This window comes from Onychomys torridus, chromosome 16 (assembly GCF_903995425.1).
Source record: "Onychomys torridus chromosome 16, mOncTor1.1, whole genome shotgun sequence".
Lineage (NCBI taxonomy): Eukaryota > Metazoa > Chordata > Mammalia > Rodentia > Cricetidae > Onychomys > Onychomys torridus.
The window spans coordinates 45,710,741-45,729,158 of record NC_050458.1 but is presented as its reverse complement, the minus strand read 5'-3'; the positions used below and the strand labels follow the sequence as shown (position 1 = coordinate 45,729,158).

General features: G+C 42.4%; 1 protein-coding gene across 1 annotated transcript in view; it reads left to right on the top strand.

Annotated features, from left to right (window-relative positions):
• Positions 1 to 5,865: 5,865 nt before the first annotated feature.
• The window catches only part of Enthd1 (ENTH domain containing 1), a 105,909-nt gene continuing 93,356 nt past the window's right edge, over positions 5,866 to 18,418 (top strand). The window contains exon 1 of the mRNA XM_036207527.1: positions 5,866 to 6,214. Within this exon, the coding sequence (XP_036063420.1) occupies positions 5,866 to 6,214 (349 nt within the window). The remainder of the gene's footprint in view (positions 6,215 to 18,418) is intronic.

Genomic DNA, 18,418 nt, shown 5'->3' with positions numbered 1-18,418 from the left:
GACAATCTGTTTTCCAGGCTGCCTTCCCAGGCTGCTTCTGGCTACACCTTAATTATATTATTTCCAGTTAAGTAATATTTCAAACACACCAACTTCTTTCCGACCTCTCAGGATTTTATATTTTACTTCCTTATCAACATGTCAGTATCAATAACGTTGGCTGTTACAATAATTGAAGCTGTGGAGGGTAAAAACAATCAAACCTCACTTTTTACTACTAAGTATTTTCCCTACCCTCTGAGTCTTTCCATCATCGTCAAAATTTCATTCGTTAAAATTTCATTTTAAAACCAACGCGTTTTAAAACATGGACTCAATTATGCTGTCAGTGTCCCTAGGGATGAGACTCTCTGGGACTTGCCTGTCACTGACTTTCCCCCACTGTTGTCCTACTAACAGCTTTTTCTACAGTCGCGGTGACTAGAGGACTTGCAGTTTTACTGAGATAATAAGTGCTCACGCTTTTGTGTCTTTATACACGATCCATCCTTTGTCTCTGAGGCCCCCCTTCTTCCTCTACCCTGTGAACTCCCTGTCATCCTTCATGGTTTAATTCAGATGTAAAGTGTTCTGTGAAATCTGCCCTTAAATACACCTTGGCAGAATTAGATGCTCTCTCCTCTCTCATTATGCAATACACATCTTGTCACAATCTTCGATGACTGCGCCTGTCACCTCTGCTAGCCTGTACACTCATGCGGCAGGGAGCTATGCTTTATCTCTGGGTCCGTCCTGCCTGGCACAAAGCGTGTCCTCACTGCTGACGGGCTAAATACATCAAAGACTAGCCCTCGGTGAGACCTGGAGCTGTCCTTGGAGCGACTTCATCGCTGACCATTAGATACACTGGTTTACACCTCGAGGCTATTAGCCGCTTTCACGTCTTGAGGTGGCAGTCGGTGCTCGGAGGATGGCGTTTCTGGTCCATTTACAATAGTAACACAAATTGTAAAAATCTAGAAAGCAAAATCAGAACCGCGCCAGTGACCGAGATCGTATAACAAGGCCGTTTGCCTTCGATCTGTTTGATCCTCTCCAATCAGGACGAATGAACCGGCTGGAGACACCTGGCTAGAGGCTCTGCAAGTGGTGGGCACTAAGGGGCCGGAAGTGAGGAAGCGGAAGCAAGGAAGCGGAAGTGGGCAACGGCGTGGGCGCGCTTGGGTCTCCTTGGGGAGGCCGAAGAGCGTGGGGTTTGATTTTGATGGGGAAAAGGTCCCCAGGTAGGTGACCGAAGGGCCTGCTGCATAGTAGCCCTAGTGTGGACCAGAGAGTGGGTGGAGGGAAGCCGGTGGTCTTCCCGCCTAACTTTCCTGTCGCCCCCATTCAGCCCAGGGCACAGGACAGCCAGGCCGGAGGACTCTGAGGCTGCCGCTGCCACCGGATACCATGCGGCCCCTCTCACCTTCCAGAAATGTCCCAGTGACGTTCCCTCTCCATCCGAGGAAACTGTCCATTTTTGTGCAGTCTCAGGCTGGGTCTCTTGTGTGACGCAGTGACCTGACTCACTGTTCTGAACCCCCAATTGAAAAAAAACGGGGTGCCAGGAAAGACCCCGTCTAGTGGAAGTTGACTCCCTCAGACTCCACCCTCCATTTTTCAGAAGTCTCTCCAAATCCTTGCCTGCCTTCCTCTCCACAACCCAATGCGGTGGTGTTCTTTATGCTGTAAATGAGGGAAATAGACTCGGATGTCATTGATTGGGGAATGGACCTCAAATCCGTGCCGTTGGATCCTAACTGCCCTGAGGCGACACCTGCCAAAGCTGTGGTGTAGCCATTTCTTTAAGGAGGGTAGGGTGGGGACTGTGCCTGGTGCATCTGTTTTCCTCACCCCCTCGGTGCCTAGGATGGAGGTTGCCATGTAATAAGCTTTGGGGAAAATCACCGAACAGAGAAAGGGCTCAGAAAGTTTCTCTGCCTCTTTCAGTGTGGAGTTCTTGCCATCAAAACAGTAACCCTTTTCAATGCCACAAATATTCTCTGTAATGGTTTGATTAACAATACTGGCCAGAACCGATTTCCTCCTGAGCCAAACTCAAGTCTGTAGGCAGAACCCAAATGAACAAGAACTGCGCTTTCTTGCTAGACCTGTCTCAACTGTGTCTTTGCAGAGATGCCGTTGGGTGCAGGGTCTCTTAGATGTTATTGTTATTATTGTCCTAAGTCTTTGGGTAGTTCCTCTAGGGTTTTGTTTTTTAAGATTTCTTTTCTTTTTATTTTGTGTGTAGAGCAGTCAGTGCTGCTAACTACTGAACCATCTCTCCAGCCCGTCCCTCTAGTTCTTCAGTCCTTTGTTTTCGATTGTGAAATCTGAAGTTTCGAAGAACAGTTTCCCCTTTTCACCTAGTAGCGAAATCTGAACTGAAATGAGGTCATTTATAACCTCTGTACCAAATATCTACAAGTTTTTGTGGCCAATATGTTGGTGGGGTTTGTGGCTCAGAGTATCCCTACCCCTCACTGCGTGTGTTCTGTAATGGACGGTACAGGCACTGCAACGCCTTTTGGAACCACAGCAAAACTCCACAGTTCAACTGGCCTCAAGGAAATTGTATGGGATTGTGGATCACTGTCTAACATCACCTGACAAATGCTTTCCCGTCACCTTTCTGACAAAAAACGGCAGGGAAGGAACAATGTTGGGGAAGCGTGCAGATCACAAAAGAAAACCAAGAGACTTCCAGGCCAGGTGCGCATGACACATACACACACATACACACACACACACACACACACACACACACACACACACACACACACACACACATTCATGAGAGGGAGAGAGACAGATTTGACTTCATCATGTGTGTGCTTCAGAAATGTTTAATCAAGAAAATTCCTTAGCTAAACAGGAAGTTTTTGACCATAGGGAACGCAATGATTTACATTTCTTCACCAAACCGAATAAATAGCTCTCAAGAGATATTTGCTGATTGCTTCGAAAACATTTGCTCAAATTCTAGGCTTTTACATACATGACAATTACAGGAGCCAGATTTTTTTTTTTTTTAATGTCATATTTGAAATAGAAAGTTGTGGGATCATTTCCAGGTTATTTGCAAAGCAGGATCATGCAGTCATTTGGTTGTTCACTTCGCAAAGCAGGATCATGCAGTCATTTGGTCGTTCACCCCTCACGTGTGTCCCAGATCCCCACTGTGGCTCGGTAGTCCTTAGGTATAGGAATACAGTAGTTAGACAGTCAGATCAAGGTCTCTGCCCTCTGGGAGCTTCTAGTCTGGTGTTATTTGCTACAACCAAACAACAAGTAGTTAAGTACATATTAATTTAAATGTCATGAAAGAAATCTAAATGCCAAGAAGGAAATCAATTGGGTGTTGGAAAGGATGACCTTTACGGAGACATGGAAGTCAGAGGGATGATGAATCTGGAGCATGAATTGCCTTCTTCCTTCTTATTTCTCAATGTGATGGTGACGTGCATAGCCAGATGACTGAGAGTCAAGTGTGGAAGTTTGCCTCTTTGCCACTGATTTTGTCTCAGATGCCATATAGTCACGAGATGCTTGATGACAGGGGCACATTCTGAGATGGACACTAGTAGGTCTGCACAAACATAGAATGTTCTTACCCAAACTAAGATGGCTATGCCATCGCTAGGGGATATAATTCTGTGTGGCCACAGTCCTGTATGACATCCTTGACTGAAGCACCTGGGCAGCACATGACTTTAATTACAATCTCTAGGTTACCTCGGGGTATGAGTAAACAGCATCTCTCTACAGTTGAGTGTCTAAAACATAATAAGCTCACATTATTTACAACTGACACCAATTACTGAATTCCTTATGGTAGAATGGTGGCTCATTATGTGTTCATGTCACTATATGTGAGTAAGTGATATTAATTTAGCTACCTAGACTTTTTTCTTTGGGGCATTTGTAACAGTTGGGAGAGTATTTAGTTTTGGCGGGGTGTTGGGCACATCCATTATAAACTACTATTTTGGGTTAGAAAGCTCCTAATTTTTTTGGTGGGGGGAAGAAGAAAATTTGTCTAAGAAAACACTTTAAAAATTTAAGGATGCAGTTTAAAGAATATAGGAAAACTGAATAATGAACACAGTCTTTCCAAAATATAGATAGGTAGCTATAAAAACAAAAGGTTTTTAACAACTGTTCAATTCCAGCAAGTTATGATTCTAAGACAGTTTTTTTTTTTTAAAAAATAGATTTGTGAAGACACAGATCAATATTTGTTGTTCTATGCCAGTGATACAGTGCAGCTCTGCGATGAGTGAGTTTGGTAGAGGGGGAAAAAGGACAGTAGAAATCGAAAAGTTTAATAGCTTATTGAAACGTTATAAATCAGGTTTTTGCTGCAGGAGGAAGTTAGACAAAATGCTTGTGTTCAGGATGCAAAGGAGACATTCAGAAAGTCACAGACACACACTTCTCTTTTTCTTCATAGATGTGTTCTCTTTCTGAGCAATAGTAATTAAATTGATTATATTTCATTTATTCGAGAGTGCATTGGGTTTTTATCAAAAAGGGGCAGTGCAGAAGGGCTAATGATCTCCTGTTTTTAAAAAAAAGGTTATAGTTCATTTACCATGCATCTGAAGATTATGTCTTCCTTCAATACACAAATTAATCAGGCATGAGCTAGGAGCTGAGGAGGCCAAGACAACAAAACTAAAAATAACAAACAGTTGTTATGGATTTGATTTTTTTCTTTTGTATGTGTGCAGCTTCGATAGTAAAACCTGATTATAGTTCATCCAGGCTTCATTGGGTCTGGATGCTCATCAGGGCTTGAAATCAATTTGGCACAGTGCCTTGGTAGCTGTCGGAGGTGAATCACTAGAGGAATTGCAAACTAAGTGACTCACCTTCCTGCAGAGTAATGAAAAAGAGGAAAGGAACGGTTTCATGTAAATTATAAACTGGTAAGTCACCAGCATCCTGCAGATTCTCAGGGCTGCATACCCCTTTTAAGTTTTAAAGTATTTTTTTTTTAATTAACCTAAAAACCTTCCTTTTGGATGTATTTGGGAAGCTGTCAGACACATGTTAGCCACTGCAGATTTTAGGGAATACCATCACTTTGACACTGGTGAATTTAAATTCCACGCCTTTCTCCTGAACATGAGTAAAGAAAGTAACCAAACCCCTCTCTACTTTGCTAGCCTCATCTAGGCTGAAATATCGGTTTTGGGTACTGTGCATTAGTTGTAGGCCCAAGGAGGCCGAAGTTCTTGTCTTAGTGCCGACTCCCTGGACAAGAAAGTAGAATCTATGTAGGTTTGATTTAGTGCTTTGTAGTTCTAGAGGGAAGATGGTTAGGGTACTAGGAGGTTCTCACACTGTTTTCACCACCATTTAAATCATTTCAGGACACGATATTCCTGTAATAGCAGAATATGTTAAGAGGTGGCAGGGTGCAAATCCCTCCTTAAACACTCATTTGTCTGCTCTCTGTGTAAGCCTTTATACTCATTGTATATTTTCTGCCGGAATGTGTAGGAACAAATAGACTACCTACATTTCTTTGAATAGTGGAGGTCAACCTTGTGAGGGATTTTCCTATGCCCATCCTAAGAACATCTATATAGTCCCCTCCTCCCTAGACAGGCTACTTGGAAACTAAATCAAGATTTTTTTTTTCAGACTACTTGGTCTCCTGTAGAGATTTTGTTGTTGTTGTTTTTTTTTTTTTTTTAAAGGAACTTAGACATTTTTTGCACTTCCTTTGCAGGAAATCGATACTTTGTCATGTGGAGATGAGTCATTTGTGTTTGAGACCGGCAGAACCTGGGACAGATCTCCTGTCAGGAGCCCTATAAACCAGTCATTCCGGTCCCATCCCTCTCACTGCCCTTCACCCTCAGACTCACTCTAGTTATGGCTTTCAGAAGGCAAGTGAAAAACTTCATGAAAAATTACTCAGAGGCGGAAATAAAAGTCCGAGAAGCAACTTCCAATGACCCCTGGGGTCCCTCTAGCTCGCTGATGTTAGCCATCAGTGACATGACGTTCAACGCGGTCTCCCTCTCAGAGATCATGCACATGTTGTGGCAACGACTTGGTGATCATGGGAAGAACTGGCGCCATGTGTACAAATCCCTCGCCCTGATGGACTACCTCATCAAGAATGGCTCCAAGAAAGTTAGTCATTGTTGCAGAGAGGGCTTGTGTAACCTTCAAATGCTAAAAGATTTCCAACACGTAGACGAAGCTGGAAAAGACCAAGGTAACAGTTTGTAAAGAATTAGACAGTGTGCCTGTGAAGACAGGAGCGCTGGGCAGACTGTTTAAACCCTGAACTGGAGCAAGGTGGTTCTGGATTTTGAGAGTGTCTTGTTATGTGGTCTAGGCTGTCCTGAGCTTGCCCTCCTGCTCTAACCTCCCACCTGCTAGGATAACAGGTGCACACCATCACATTGGGCTTGAACAGTTGTTCTTCAATGACCCCGCCACCTTCCTGCTTGACGGTCTGGTTCTCATTTCTGTCCTCTGTGTTGACTGTGGCACCTGGGAGAACTGTGTTTGTTCAAAACACACTGATCCAGTGACACCTCACAGAAAAGCAAATACAGCAAATGAAAGGAGGTGGCAGGGCAGTTTGTATATTGATGCCACTATAATTCGGAATTATAACTAGATTGGAATTTAGTCATAAATTAGAGAAGTGTTTCTGGGGATTTGGAATCTTCCGAGGCTATTGGGATGAATGTACTTAACAGAAATTCGGGTCATGAACTAATTCTGGGCGTGGAGAGATGACATAGGACAGAGCTGTATAGAGCATTGAAGTGGACTGGTGCCAAATTATTTGCAAAGGTGAAGAGCCAGCGTTCTTTCCTTTGCATTGGAAATGGGAAGTTATAATTTATGTTTAAAGTGATAGGTTTTAAACCATGAGAGAAGAGTAAAGTTCACTATATTCTCTATAGTTACTGCAGTTTAAAACTATATATTTTTTTAAATACAAAAATTATACAAAAAATAGTTTCTACATACCCTTCTCCATCTACACGAACTATCTCTAATTACTAACATCAGTGAGGTACATTTGCTGCAAGTGGCAGCCGATATTGATAATGTGCATAGTTTATATGCGTCACACAGTTCTGTGGGTTTTGGAAGGGCATAATGTCCTCTGTCTACCACCCAGGGTTAAACAGACCCTTTCACTTCCCACCCTCATCCTCTTGGCCTGGGTACCATTGATCTTTATAGTTCGGCCTTTTCCAGATGCCATGAGCATCTCCTAAAACTTCTTTAGAGTGGTTTCTTTCACTGGCAGTATACCCCAGAGTTCCTCCATATCTTTCCATAGCTTGAGAGCTTGTTCCTTTTTGCTTTCCTCTTTATAAAAAGTTTTTTTTTTAAATATAAATCACATACCATACAAATTGCACACTTGGATATATACATACATATATATAATATGTTTTTATGTAAGTTACGTCTAATATATAATTATAAGGTTATTATATTATCTTAAAATATTAAAAATCCATTATATATACATATATATATATATATATATATATATATATATATATAATTTGTTCATTAGTACTGATTTTTTGAGTCAGAATCTCATGTGGACTTGAGTTTATTAAGGAGCTGAGTTGAGTTGACCTTGAATTCCTGCTCTTCCTATGCCCACCTCCCAAGTGCTGGGATTAGTGGTGTGTGCTGCCACGCCAGGCTCATGTTTACCTGTGTAAGTGTGCAGTTTGGCGGCATTAATTACATCTACTGTGTTGTGAAGCCATCGCCACTCTTGTTTAAACCCTTTTTTTAAAGTCACACTGTCAACATTAGGTAATAACTCCTCATTCCCACTCCACTAAGCTTCTACTTTCTGTCTTGATTAGCTTGACTGTTAAGTCCACTCATGTATAAGTGGAATTTTATTGTATTTTTCCTTTCCATCAGGTTTATTTCTCTCACTCTCTGGTCCTTGAGGCTCATCCATGTGGTAGGATGAATCAGAACGCCATTTTTTCATGGTTGAATAACACTTTATATTCTGTGCTTACCACATTCAAACAAATCTGTTCATCATTGATAGACTTGTGGGGTGGTTCTACATGTGAGCTCTTGTGAATAATGCTGCAGTGAACATGGTGTGTGTCAGCTCAGGCCTCTGCTGTCAGTTCTTTGGGGTGAATACAAAACAGTAGAATTGCTACAACACATGTCAGTGTTTAGTCCTTGGAGGAACTGCTAAATCTTTCCAGAGTGACTGAACTGTCTTACATTCCTGTCAGCAGTGCAAGAGGGTTTCATTTATGCTGTATCCTTGATAACACTTGTTTTGTCCATCTTAAAACTATTTTCCTGTGACCAGCAGCCCTTTGGTCCTAAATAAACACACAGAGGCTTAGATTAATTACAAACTGTTTGGTCTGTGGACCAGGCGGCAGCAGCTTGCAGCATCTCCTCTGACCCTGTCTTTCTTCTCCCTGTATCTCTCTTGGATTTCCTGCCTGGCTATAACCTGTCTTACCATAGACCAAAGCAGCTTCTTTATTAACCAGTGGTTACAACACATATTCACAGCACACAGAAAGACCATCCCACAGCACTTAATCTTGCTGGATATGACGTTGGACCTTGCTGTGCTTTTGATTTACATTTCCCTAAGAATCATGAACTCAAGCACCATGTTCTTGCTGGAGATACATCTGTTGTCTTTTAGAAGCATCTTTACAAGTCCATTGTCTGTTTTCAAATGAGTTCTTTTATTGCTGAATTTTAAAAGTTCTTTATATGTTCTGGGTACAAGACCCTTACCAGATAGGGGACTTAAAAGTGTCTTCTGCTATTCTGTAGGTTGTCTCTTTGTTTTCTTGATGTGTCTGTCCTCTGATGCACAAAAGTTTATTGTTATTTTAAAACAGAGTTTTACTATGTGGTCCCTAGCTGACCTGGAACTTTGCTGTGTAGACCAAACTGGCCTTGAACTCCACCTGTCTCTGCCTCCCTGGTGCTGGGATTAAATATGTGCACAACCACATCTATCTAAAAGTTTTAAATCTTCATGAAGTCCAATGTATCTATTTTTCATTTTGTTGCATTACTTTACATATCATATATAAAACAAATTATTGTCAAATACAAGGTCATGAAGGTTTACACCTGTATTTTCTTCTAAGAGTTTTGTAGTTTTAACTCTATGTCTTAGTTGGGGTTTCTATTGCTGCAATGAAACGCCATGACCAAAAACCAAGTTGGTGAAGAAAGCGTTTTATTTGGCTTGCACTTCCTTGTTCATCACTGAAGGAAGTCAGGACAGGAACTCAAACAGGGCAGGAACCTAGAGGCAGGAGCTGATGCAGAGGCCATGGAGGATGCTGATTACTGGCTTGCTTCCTATGGCTATTTACGCCTTTCTTATAGAACCCAAGGCATAGGCATGCACCACCCACCCTGGGCTGGGCCATCCTCCATCAGTCACTAATTAAGAAAACCCCCTACATCTGGATCTTCTGGAGGCATTTTCTCAATTTAGGTTCCCTCTTTCAGATAACTCTAGCTTTTGTCAGACTGCCATAAAGCTAGCCAGAACATTGTCTTATTCAGAGCTTGGATTTCTGTTTAGTTGATACTTCTGTATCTGAGATAGGAGCTGTCTTAGGGTTTCTGTTGCTGTGAAGAGGCAGCATGACCATGACAACTCTTATAAAAGGAAACATTGAACTGAGTTGGCTCACAGTTTCAGAGCTTTTGTCCATTATCATCATGGTGGGAAGCATGGTGGCATGCAGGCAGACATGTTGCTGGAGAAGAGGCTGCAAAAGGAGACTGAGTACTTGATGGTGCTGTTTGGGGAGGCTTAAGAGGTGTGGCCTGCTGGAGGAAGTGTGTCACTGGGGGAAGGCTTTAAGAGCTTAAGGCCGCACCCTTTGTCCAGTTGATTCTCTCTGCTTCCTGCGTGTGGTCGAGGATGTGAGTTCTCAGCTTCCTGCTCTTCACTGTGCCTGCTTGCTGCCGTGTTTCCCCATCATGGTGGACTCTTATCCTCTAGAACCATAAGACAAAGAAGCCCTTCCTCCTGTAAGCTGTCTTGGTCTTGGCGTTTTCTCCAGCAATAGTGGTGAGAGTAGACAACCCTCCCTTGTTCTGGCTTCAGGAGGAAAGGTTCCAGGCATCAAACATGATGTTAGCTATACATTTTCTTTTCTTTCTTTCTTTTTTGTTTTGAGACAGGGTCTCACTATGTAGCTCAGGCTGGCCTGGAACTCACAGTCCTCCTGCCTCAGCCTCCTGAATGCTAGGATTAAAGGCTTGTGACACCGTATTGGTTAGCTGTGGGCTTTATATTTGCTCAGGTCAAAGAGGTTTTATGTTCCTGATGTGTTAAGTGTATTTCAAATTTATTATTATTACTACTACTACTATAATGTGTGTGTGTGTGTGTGTGTGTGTGTGTGTGTTCTCAAGCATGCGTGTGTGTTTGCATGTGTGCCACAGCATACATGTGAAGGTCTGAGGACAGTTTTCAGGAGTCAGTTCTCTCCTTCCACCATGTAGATTTGGGGGATCAAACTTGGGTCATCAGGCTTGGTGGAAGGCTCCTTACCTTCTGATCCATCCCACCAGCCCTTGAGTGTATTTTAAAACTAAGAAACCATGTTGGCTTTTGTCAAATGCTTTTTATGCATCTACTGAGGTGATTATGTGATTTAAAAATCCTTTTAACTTGTAAATATGGTCTAAGACCTTGATTTTCTGCATTTCTAGCATAAGTCAGATTTAATTATGGTACACATCTTACTTTTTAAGTGTTTATTTAGACTAGGTTTTTGGCTTAATGATGAAATTGGAGAACTCTTCATGAGTTTTCATCCTGCTGTGCTGATTCATTCAGAAATATTTATATAAATCAACTTTCATGAAGATTAAGTTTTTATTTGCTTATTAGATGAGGTCTCACCATGTAGTCCAGGCTGGCCTCAAACCTACAATCATCTTGCTTTTGCTTCCTGAGTCCACAGCACCAATACCTCCCTCCACCCCTTTGCTGCAGTTAACATATGGCCTGAGTGTTCCCTGGGGACTAGTGCGCTGCCTAGACTTCTTCAGTCTGGCAATGCAGATGTGGTGGGATCTCTAAGAGGTAGGCCAAGTGGAAGACTTACGTTAACATGGGAACATGCTCTTGCAAGGGACCCAGCAATCTCTGGCTTCCTGCTTGGAGAGGGATTTATCCCTCCCAGTTTTGTGACTCCAGCTTCCATGAAGTCTTCTCTAGGGGTGTTGGTACCTCACTTCCAAATCTCTAGAAGTGTGAGCTAATGCACCTCTTTTCTTTATAAAATTAGTTGCCTTTGGTATTTCATTATAATAATAAAAATGGGATTAATATTTCCTCCATTTTCCTTTTTTCTTTTTTATATCATTATTTACAATGGTCATTTGAAATTGTTATAAATAATGAAACAATTTTTAAAAGGCAACTTCCCCTGCCCATTCATATAGTCCCTTCTTTGGGCCTGTAATAAGGAGGATGATGGACATTGGGACAGGGGCTGGGGCTGCCAGAGGAGCACTGCATCCCTACTGGGCCCCCAGGGAAGGCCACCCTAGTGAAGACCTGCTCTGAATTGTCTCAGTGAGAGCACATGTCCCAGGAAATGCAAATAATAAAAGGTTCAGTCCTAACAGTATTAGACTGATGGTTCTTCATGTGGCCGACTCTCAAACACGTCTCTAATCCTAACTACCGCTCTCTGGGCTCACTATGACGTCCACTTCACAAAAGAGAACAGCGCGGTCTAAGGTGATGAAGAAACTCTGCCCAGAGTCAAAGCATCGGTGAGCCAGAGAGCGGAGATGGGCTCTGTAAAATGACAAACGCGTACCTCCATTTCTTTGACTGACCTTGGCTTATGATCCAACGCTATTTTATTTGATGAGAATCCAAAGTGAGTAACTCTGTTGACACAGCACTGGCAACATTCGCCTGCTTGCTCTCTCTTTTCTGTTTGCCTTCTCTGTCGTTGCTGGGCACAGTAAATGAGGAGTACAGTGGGAAGACTAAATAGTTGGGTGAAGGTCACATTTAACTCTAAATGAATTCAAGTCTTGCTTCTTGCTCTCACAATTACCAATCCCACTATATTTGTCGAAAGGAAACAAAGGGCTAAAACATGACACTGTGTTAAGTAAAGGTACTTTGTTTAAATGCACAGTGATATAACTTAAAGCCACAGGTTCATGATGACCTAAAACCTGTAATGTGTTTGTCAGAGGGAATTATTTGTTCACAGAAATGGCTGTTCCAGGAAATCTCATAACTTAACTGTTCTATGTACTCAGGGAGCCTGTGTTACCTGGCCCACCGCCAGTGCACATCTCCAACTGCATCTATTAGCCTGCAACCACACGTCAGGTGTATGCTGATGAAAGTTTTGACTGGTGCTGTCTGACAAGAGTAGGGAAAAGAAAGTCTGGTCCACTCCGAAGCTAGATAGTTTTCCCCACAGTGCCTCGCTGTTGCATCATCTGGCTGGAAGCCATGCTGGAGATGTCAGCTCTCTGCAACCCCAGGTCTAGACTCCTCTACTTGGAGCAATACTCCCGAACTGCAGTTGTTTGCTTTTATAGCCTTGACTTGGCGAATCACATCTAAAGTAAATACTCCTGCATCTAAAAGACATTTTTCTTGCCTTTTTGGTAGTAAGCCTGGCTTTTAACAGCCAAGCCATCTTTCTGCTATGCATAGTAGCATACTTCTTTAATCCAGTGCTCAGGAGGCAGAGGTTGGGGGAATCTCTGTGAGTTCAAGCCAGCTGGATGTTCATAGTGAGTTCCAGAGCAGCCAGGGCTATCTAGAGAGACCCTGTCTTAAAAGAAAAAAGTGGCCAGGCAGTAGTGGCGCAAGCCTTAATCCCAGCACTCAGAAGGCAGAGGCAGGCAGATCTCTGTGATTTTGAGGCCAGCCTGGTCTACAAGGCCAGTTCCAGGACAACCAGGGATACACAGAGAAACCCTATCTCAAAACAAACAAACAAAAACAACAACCAAAAAAGAAAGAAAGAAAGAAAGAAAGGAAAGAAGGAAGGAAGGAAGGAAGGAAGAAAGAAAGAAAGAAAGAAAGAAAGAAAGAAAGAAAGAAAGAAAGAAAGAAAGAAAAGAAAAGAAAAGGAAAGAGGTATTTTTCTTCCTTTCCTTGAACTATTTGTGACCAGCTTGGGTCTTCCGAGCTACTACAATTGCTCGGAAAGGCTGCGGTCTTAGTTACGCCTTCCCTCCTGCCCACACTGTGTCTAAACCTTTAAGGAATCAAATACCTGGTGTGTTCTTTCCTTCTATGGGGTTCTGAACCCAACCCCCTACACACACACACACACACACACACACACACACACACACACACACACACACATACATGGGAGGTGGTAAGAAAAACTATTTTGTCTAAGAATAGCTTCTTCAAAGACTCATATCCCATGATTAGGAAAAAAAGGCAAATATAAATATGTACCACACTAATCAAAAGCATGAGTAGAAGCCTTAGAAAGCATAATTAATCTCAGACACATCAGACCAAGGAAATTTATCTAAGGTAAGAAGAGTACTGCATGATAATAGATGTGGCAGTTCTCCAAGGAGACAGACAGTCCTTAGTTAGTGTCTGCACACCAAACTAGAGCCTCCAAATCCACAGAGTAAGAGCTAATGGAACAGACATTTATAGGCTACTTCATTTTCATCAAGCTCACACAGAACATTCACCAAGACAGGCCACATTCCAAGCCAGGGCACATGTCAATACATTTAGAAGAATATAAAAGTCATAACAGTATCTGTTTTCAGACCACAACAGAATTAAACTAGACATCAGTAAAACTATAGCTAGAAAATCCAAAAATATCTGGAAATTAAACAAGACACCTCTAAATAATACATGGGTTAAAGAATAAAGAGAGGGGAAAGGTAAATTAGATTAATAGAGTGAAATTAAAATACAGCTTATTAAAGTTTGTGGAGGTGCAGTCAAAGTGGTGCTCAGAGGAAGTGGGAGCCTCCTACCTCCCACTGCTGAGCAAAGGGAACAACAAATTTAAGGGCCAACCAAGCAAGCGACACGTCTTAGTTTTTCCCGCAGAATTTGATGTCTTGATTTGTGTGTAGGATAGACTTCCAGTGCAATCACTTGGATCACTAAAGTGTGTCCTAGTACTTTCTCGGTGACTTCACACCATAGCTCTTCTCTATCCAGCAGCAGCATCTCTATCCAGCAGTTTTCAGATGATCACACAGCTTTTTTCCAGGTCTCTCCTTTCTCCTTTTTTTTTTTTTTTTTTAAATGTGCCAAGGTCTGAAGGTAAAAAGATGACTAACTCATGGCATGTGCCCTCAGAATCTGGTTAAGGAAATTATATATACATATATATATCACATATATACACACAACATGTCACAAAGGCACCACACTGATATGAATAAAATAGTATAGCAATTACTCTTTCTCAGTAAGGGAAAGAACAATGGGCTCACACAGGAAAAGCTCTCTGAGCTGAGATTTGAAGACTACATAGGAATTCATCAAACAGTAAGAAGTGAGTATTCTAGGGGAAAGAACTTCTTAAGTCAGTACAAAAAACACATGAGCAATGCTAGTTACAGAGCAACCTACACTGAAGGCTGGTGAGAGAAAAGCACCAAGACAGGTTAGAAGCCAAATGCTCAACTAGACATCCATCAACGACACCTTCCAGCACACCCACCATCCTCACAGGGGCACAGTTCAATAGCAACTGAGTTAGGTCAAGAGCTCCTCTTCTACAGTACAAAATGTATTGGAAAATAAACACTAAAAGGGAGATATAAAAGATAAGTTAAGATCCCCCGATGTAATTGTTTTCATTCATTAGTAAATATTCAGTTAATAAATGTGACATGTGCCGATGCTGTCAGTCAATGGCTGATACCCCTTCCAAAAGAACAGATAAACGCACTCTGCGGACATGTCCACTCTGATCTGCTCTTTGTTTGCTGTTTCCATGATAACCAGTCACTGAGAGAACTCACATTGTTGTTCACTTCGCTCACATATTTGGTCCTGAGCTCAAGGGTGAAAGAATCTGGAAAACCTTTATAAAGATGGACTTAAACACACATGGAGAAGCTCTAATGAATGTGTAAACAGGTCTGTCTGCATATTTGTAATCCTATATTTTTTCATTTCCTTCTTCAGAATAGCTCATGAGCTCTTTAGAGCAGGGACTAGCCTCTCTGCTTCAGAGTCATCCAAGTTCTTAGTCTACTGACAAAATAGCAACTCTGGAATTTTCAAGGGAAAGCCTGCAATTTTTAATTAGCATTGTTTTACCTTGTCATAATAAATTTATATCAGGATGCTCGTGACTTCTTTTAAAGTTTGCCGATCGTTAGTGCCAGTGACCAAGACCATTTTATTGTTTGGAGATTTTTTTCTTCTATAAATTTGCTTAATTCTTTCCTCTCAGATTCTGCTAAGAACATTTAGGGATTCACTTAATTTAGATTTATCTAGTTCAATTAGCAGTTGCAAATTTTATGAAAACTCACTCATACATAGAGAGGCATAATCTAGTGTTAAACGGCATTGTATAAATAACAAAGAGCTAAGTGGCAGGCAGTCAACATTCAGATGTTCTAATATCAAAGAGAGGACTTTAAAAATCAAGGCAGGAGTACGGAACATTGGTAAGTGCATCTAGGCTGGGGATATGGCTCAGTGGTAGAAGATTATTGCCAGATGTGTGAGGCCCTGAATTTGATTCCAGTTCACAAAAAGAAATGCTAATAAAACTGTCTCACTTATAACTATCTGGCCAATTGATGCCGTAGACAGATTCTTGGGATTTAGAGATTAAACAGCTGAGATTTATCAAGTAAAGTCGTTCTCCAAAGTTTAAGTCAACACACATGTGTATGTGTCCTAGTAAAAGTGTCAAATAGGGTTTTGAGGAAGTTGCTTGCTGTGCAAGCATGAGGACCTGAGTTCAATTCCTCGCACCCACATAAAAAAAGCCAGGCCTTGTGGCATATACCTGTAAGCCGAGCACTGAAGTGGAGACAGGAGGGTAATTCCTGGGATCCACTGGCCGGCCAGTCTAGCCTAATCAGTGAACTCTAAGTTCAGTAAAAGTCCTTATCTCAAAAAATGAGGTGGAGAGTACAGGAATGATGGTCATGAGCCATATATTTGGTACAAAGAGCACACTGTAAAGCTAAGCTATTGAGATGTGGAAGCAGAAGGATCAGGAGTTCAAAGCTAGCCTCAGCTACATAGCAAGTTTCAAGTCTGTCTGGGCTATATGAAACCCTGTCTCAAAAAACGAAACAACAAAACCCAAGTACTCTTGGAAGGCCAGCCTTAAAATTAAAGGGTGTAAGGCTAAGAGAGAACCAAGAGCCTCTACAGCCTTCTGTGCCTTCACTGTCTTCCCTGCACTCTGTGGCAGGCTCGAACATACTGCTGACACTGTTCTCCCACCTGCTCTGGGAGGCCCAAGGCCAGGGCTGCAGGAGAGGTAGGGCGGCTGGCTTAGCAGCATAGTGCTCCAAGGAAGCCCTGGAGCCCAGGTACTACAGGACTAAAGGGAATTTCTCCACTTTCCCAGGCCCCATTCCTTCCTGGTGTGCTGGGCACATGGGGGAGTATAAGTAGGGTACACGAGGACACATGGACATGTAACTCCATGATTTGATCAAGGAAGAGCGGTTTGGAACCTTCAGCCCTAAACAAAGCCCTCTTTGAGTCCAGTTCCTCACCTTCATTGTTTCCTTCTCCAAGAACCATCCTCTGTAACTCCCCCAGAACCTCCTTCGGTGGAGCTAGCTGGACCATATCGGACTCTGCCTTTAAGTCTCACTCACAACCAAGGCAGTGAAGACGAAGAAGCCACTGGAGGGTCCTCACCTCTGCTTGGTTACGTTTCCCCAGGTAAAGGAAGGGCCTCAGCCAGTTCCGGGCTTGGCCTTCTTTCCCTCCTCATCGGCTCTCTTTCTAATACAATACTAACAGGACTGTAACCTGTCACCTATAACTCCCTAGTCTCGTTTATAGAAGGGACAACTGCCTCCGTACTTTCTCAGCAAGAAGACAGATGTCCTAATGGGACTCCCATTGCAGTACCCAGAAACACGGTTTTGATGGTTGATGATAATTCTGAGCTAGCTCAAATGCCTCATTTTTCTTAGTGTGTCTGATTCACAATGCTCCCATTATCCCCTTACAGAATTATCTGGATATGTTGTCCAGAGACATTATTCCAATTCCCGACTTGTGAAGAGCCCTTCTCAATCCTACAGAAAAGTAGTACACAAGTCATGTTTGATTTTTCAGTATCCAACCACTGGACCCCAGAAGTTCAGCTCTGAAAATGTGAACATGTCATTGGAGTTAGGTGTTTCTTAGAACTCAAGCAGAGGGGCTGATGAGTCAGGGAGCAGAAGGTACCCCAGCTCTCACCCCACAGCTGAGTCCAAGGCCTCAACTCTAGAAGCGACTGGACTGTTAGGTCCTAAGAGAATTTTTCTATCCCAAGTATAGCGACTCCACTGAGTAGACTAACCAGTGTCCACTCTGTAAAGAGGAGGATCAACAAAGAGGAATAACTTTGTCCATATTTCCAAACAAAGCCACAGTCAATCAAGGCTTTGACTTACTCTCAAAAGGCTGAACTACTGTGAAACTAACTAGAGGAGCCAGAGGCTCTTCCCAAGCCACGTGGCCCCAAGGACCAGATTCTCAAGTGGCTTCGACAAGAGAACAAACAGGTTAATTTTGGTCATCTACATGGACTTAGACACCCAATGGGAGACTATAGCCCAAGTGATTGGTGTGGTTTGTTTTTAACAGTCCAAGGAATCTCACGCCACTGACAGTAGGCTTAACCATGAAAGATGATATTTAGACAACTATTCCTCACTAATAATTTTCCTTTTTAAGAAAATATTTATTTTATGTATATGCATGTTTTACCTGCATGTGTATCTGTGCACTATGTGTATACAGTTGCATGTTTTGTCGCCATGTATGTCTGTGCACTATGTGCATACAGTTTCTGCAGAGGTCAGAAGAGGGCATGTGATCCTCTTGAACTGTAGTTACAGACAGTTGTAAGCTGCCATGTGACTGCTGGGACTGGAACCTGGTGCTCTGGAAGAGTAAATGCTCCTAACTGCTGAGCCATCTTTCCAGCCACATAATTCATAGTTTTCTTAATAAGGAAAATGTTGCCCAGATATAGGACATCGATGACCTTGGCTTAATTCAATACTGCAGTACCTACCTACAGCTAAAGGAGACAGGCCTGCTATTGACTTCACCTCAAAATCAAGTGATGGTTACATTTCTCCTCTCTCTCTCTCTCTCTCTCTCTCTCTCTCTCTCTCTCTCTCTCTCTCTCTCTCTCTCTCCCATCTGGGGGATCTTACACTG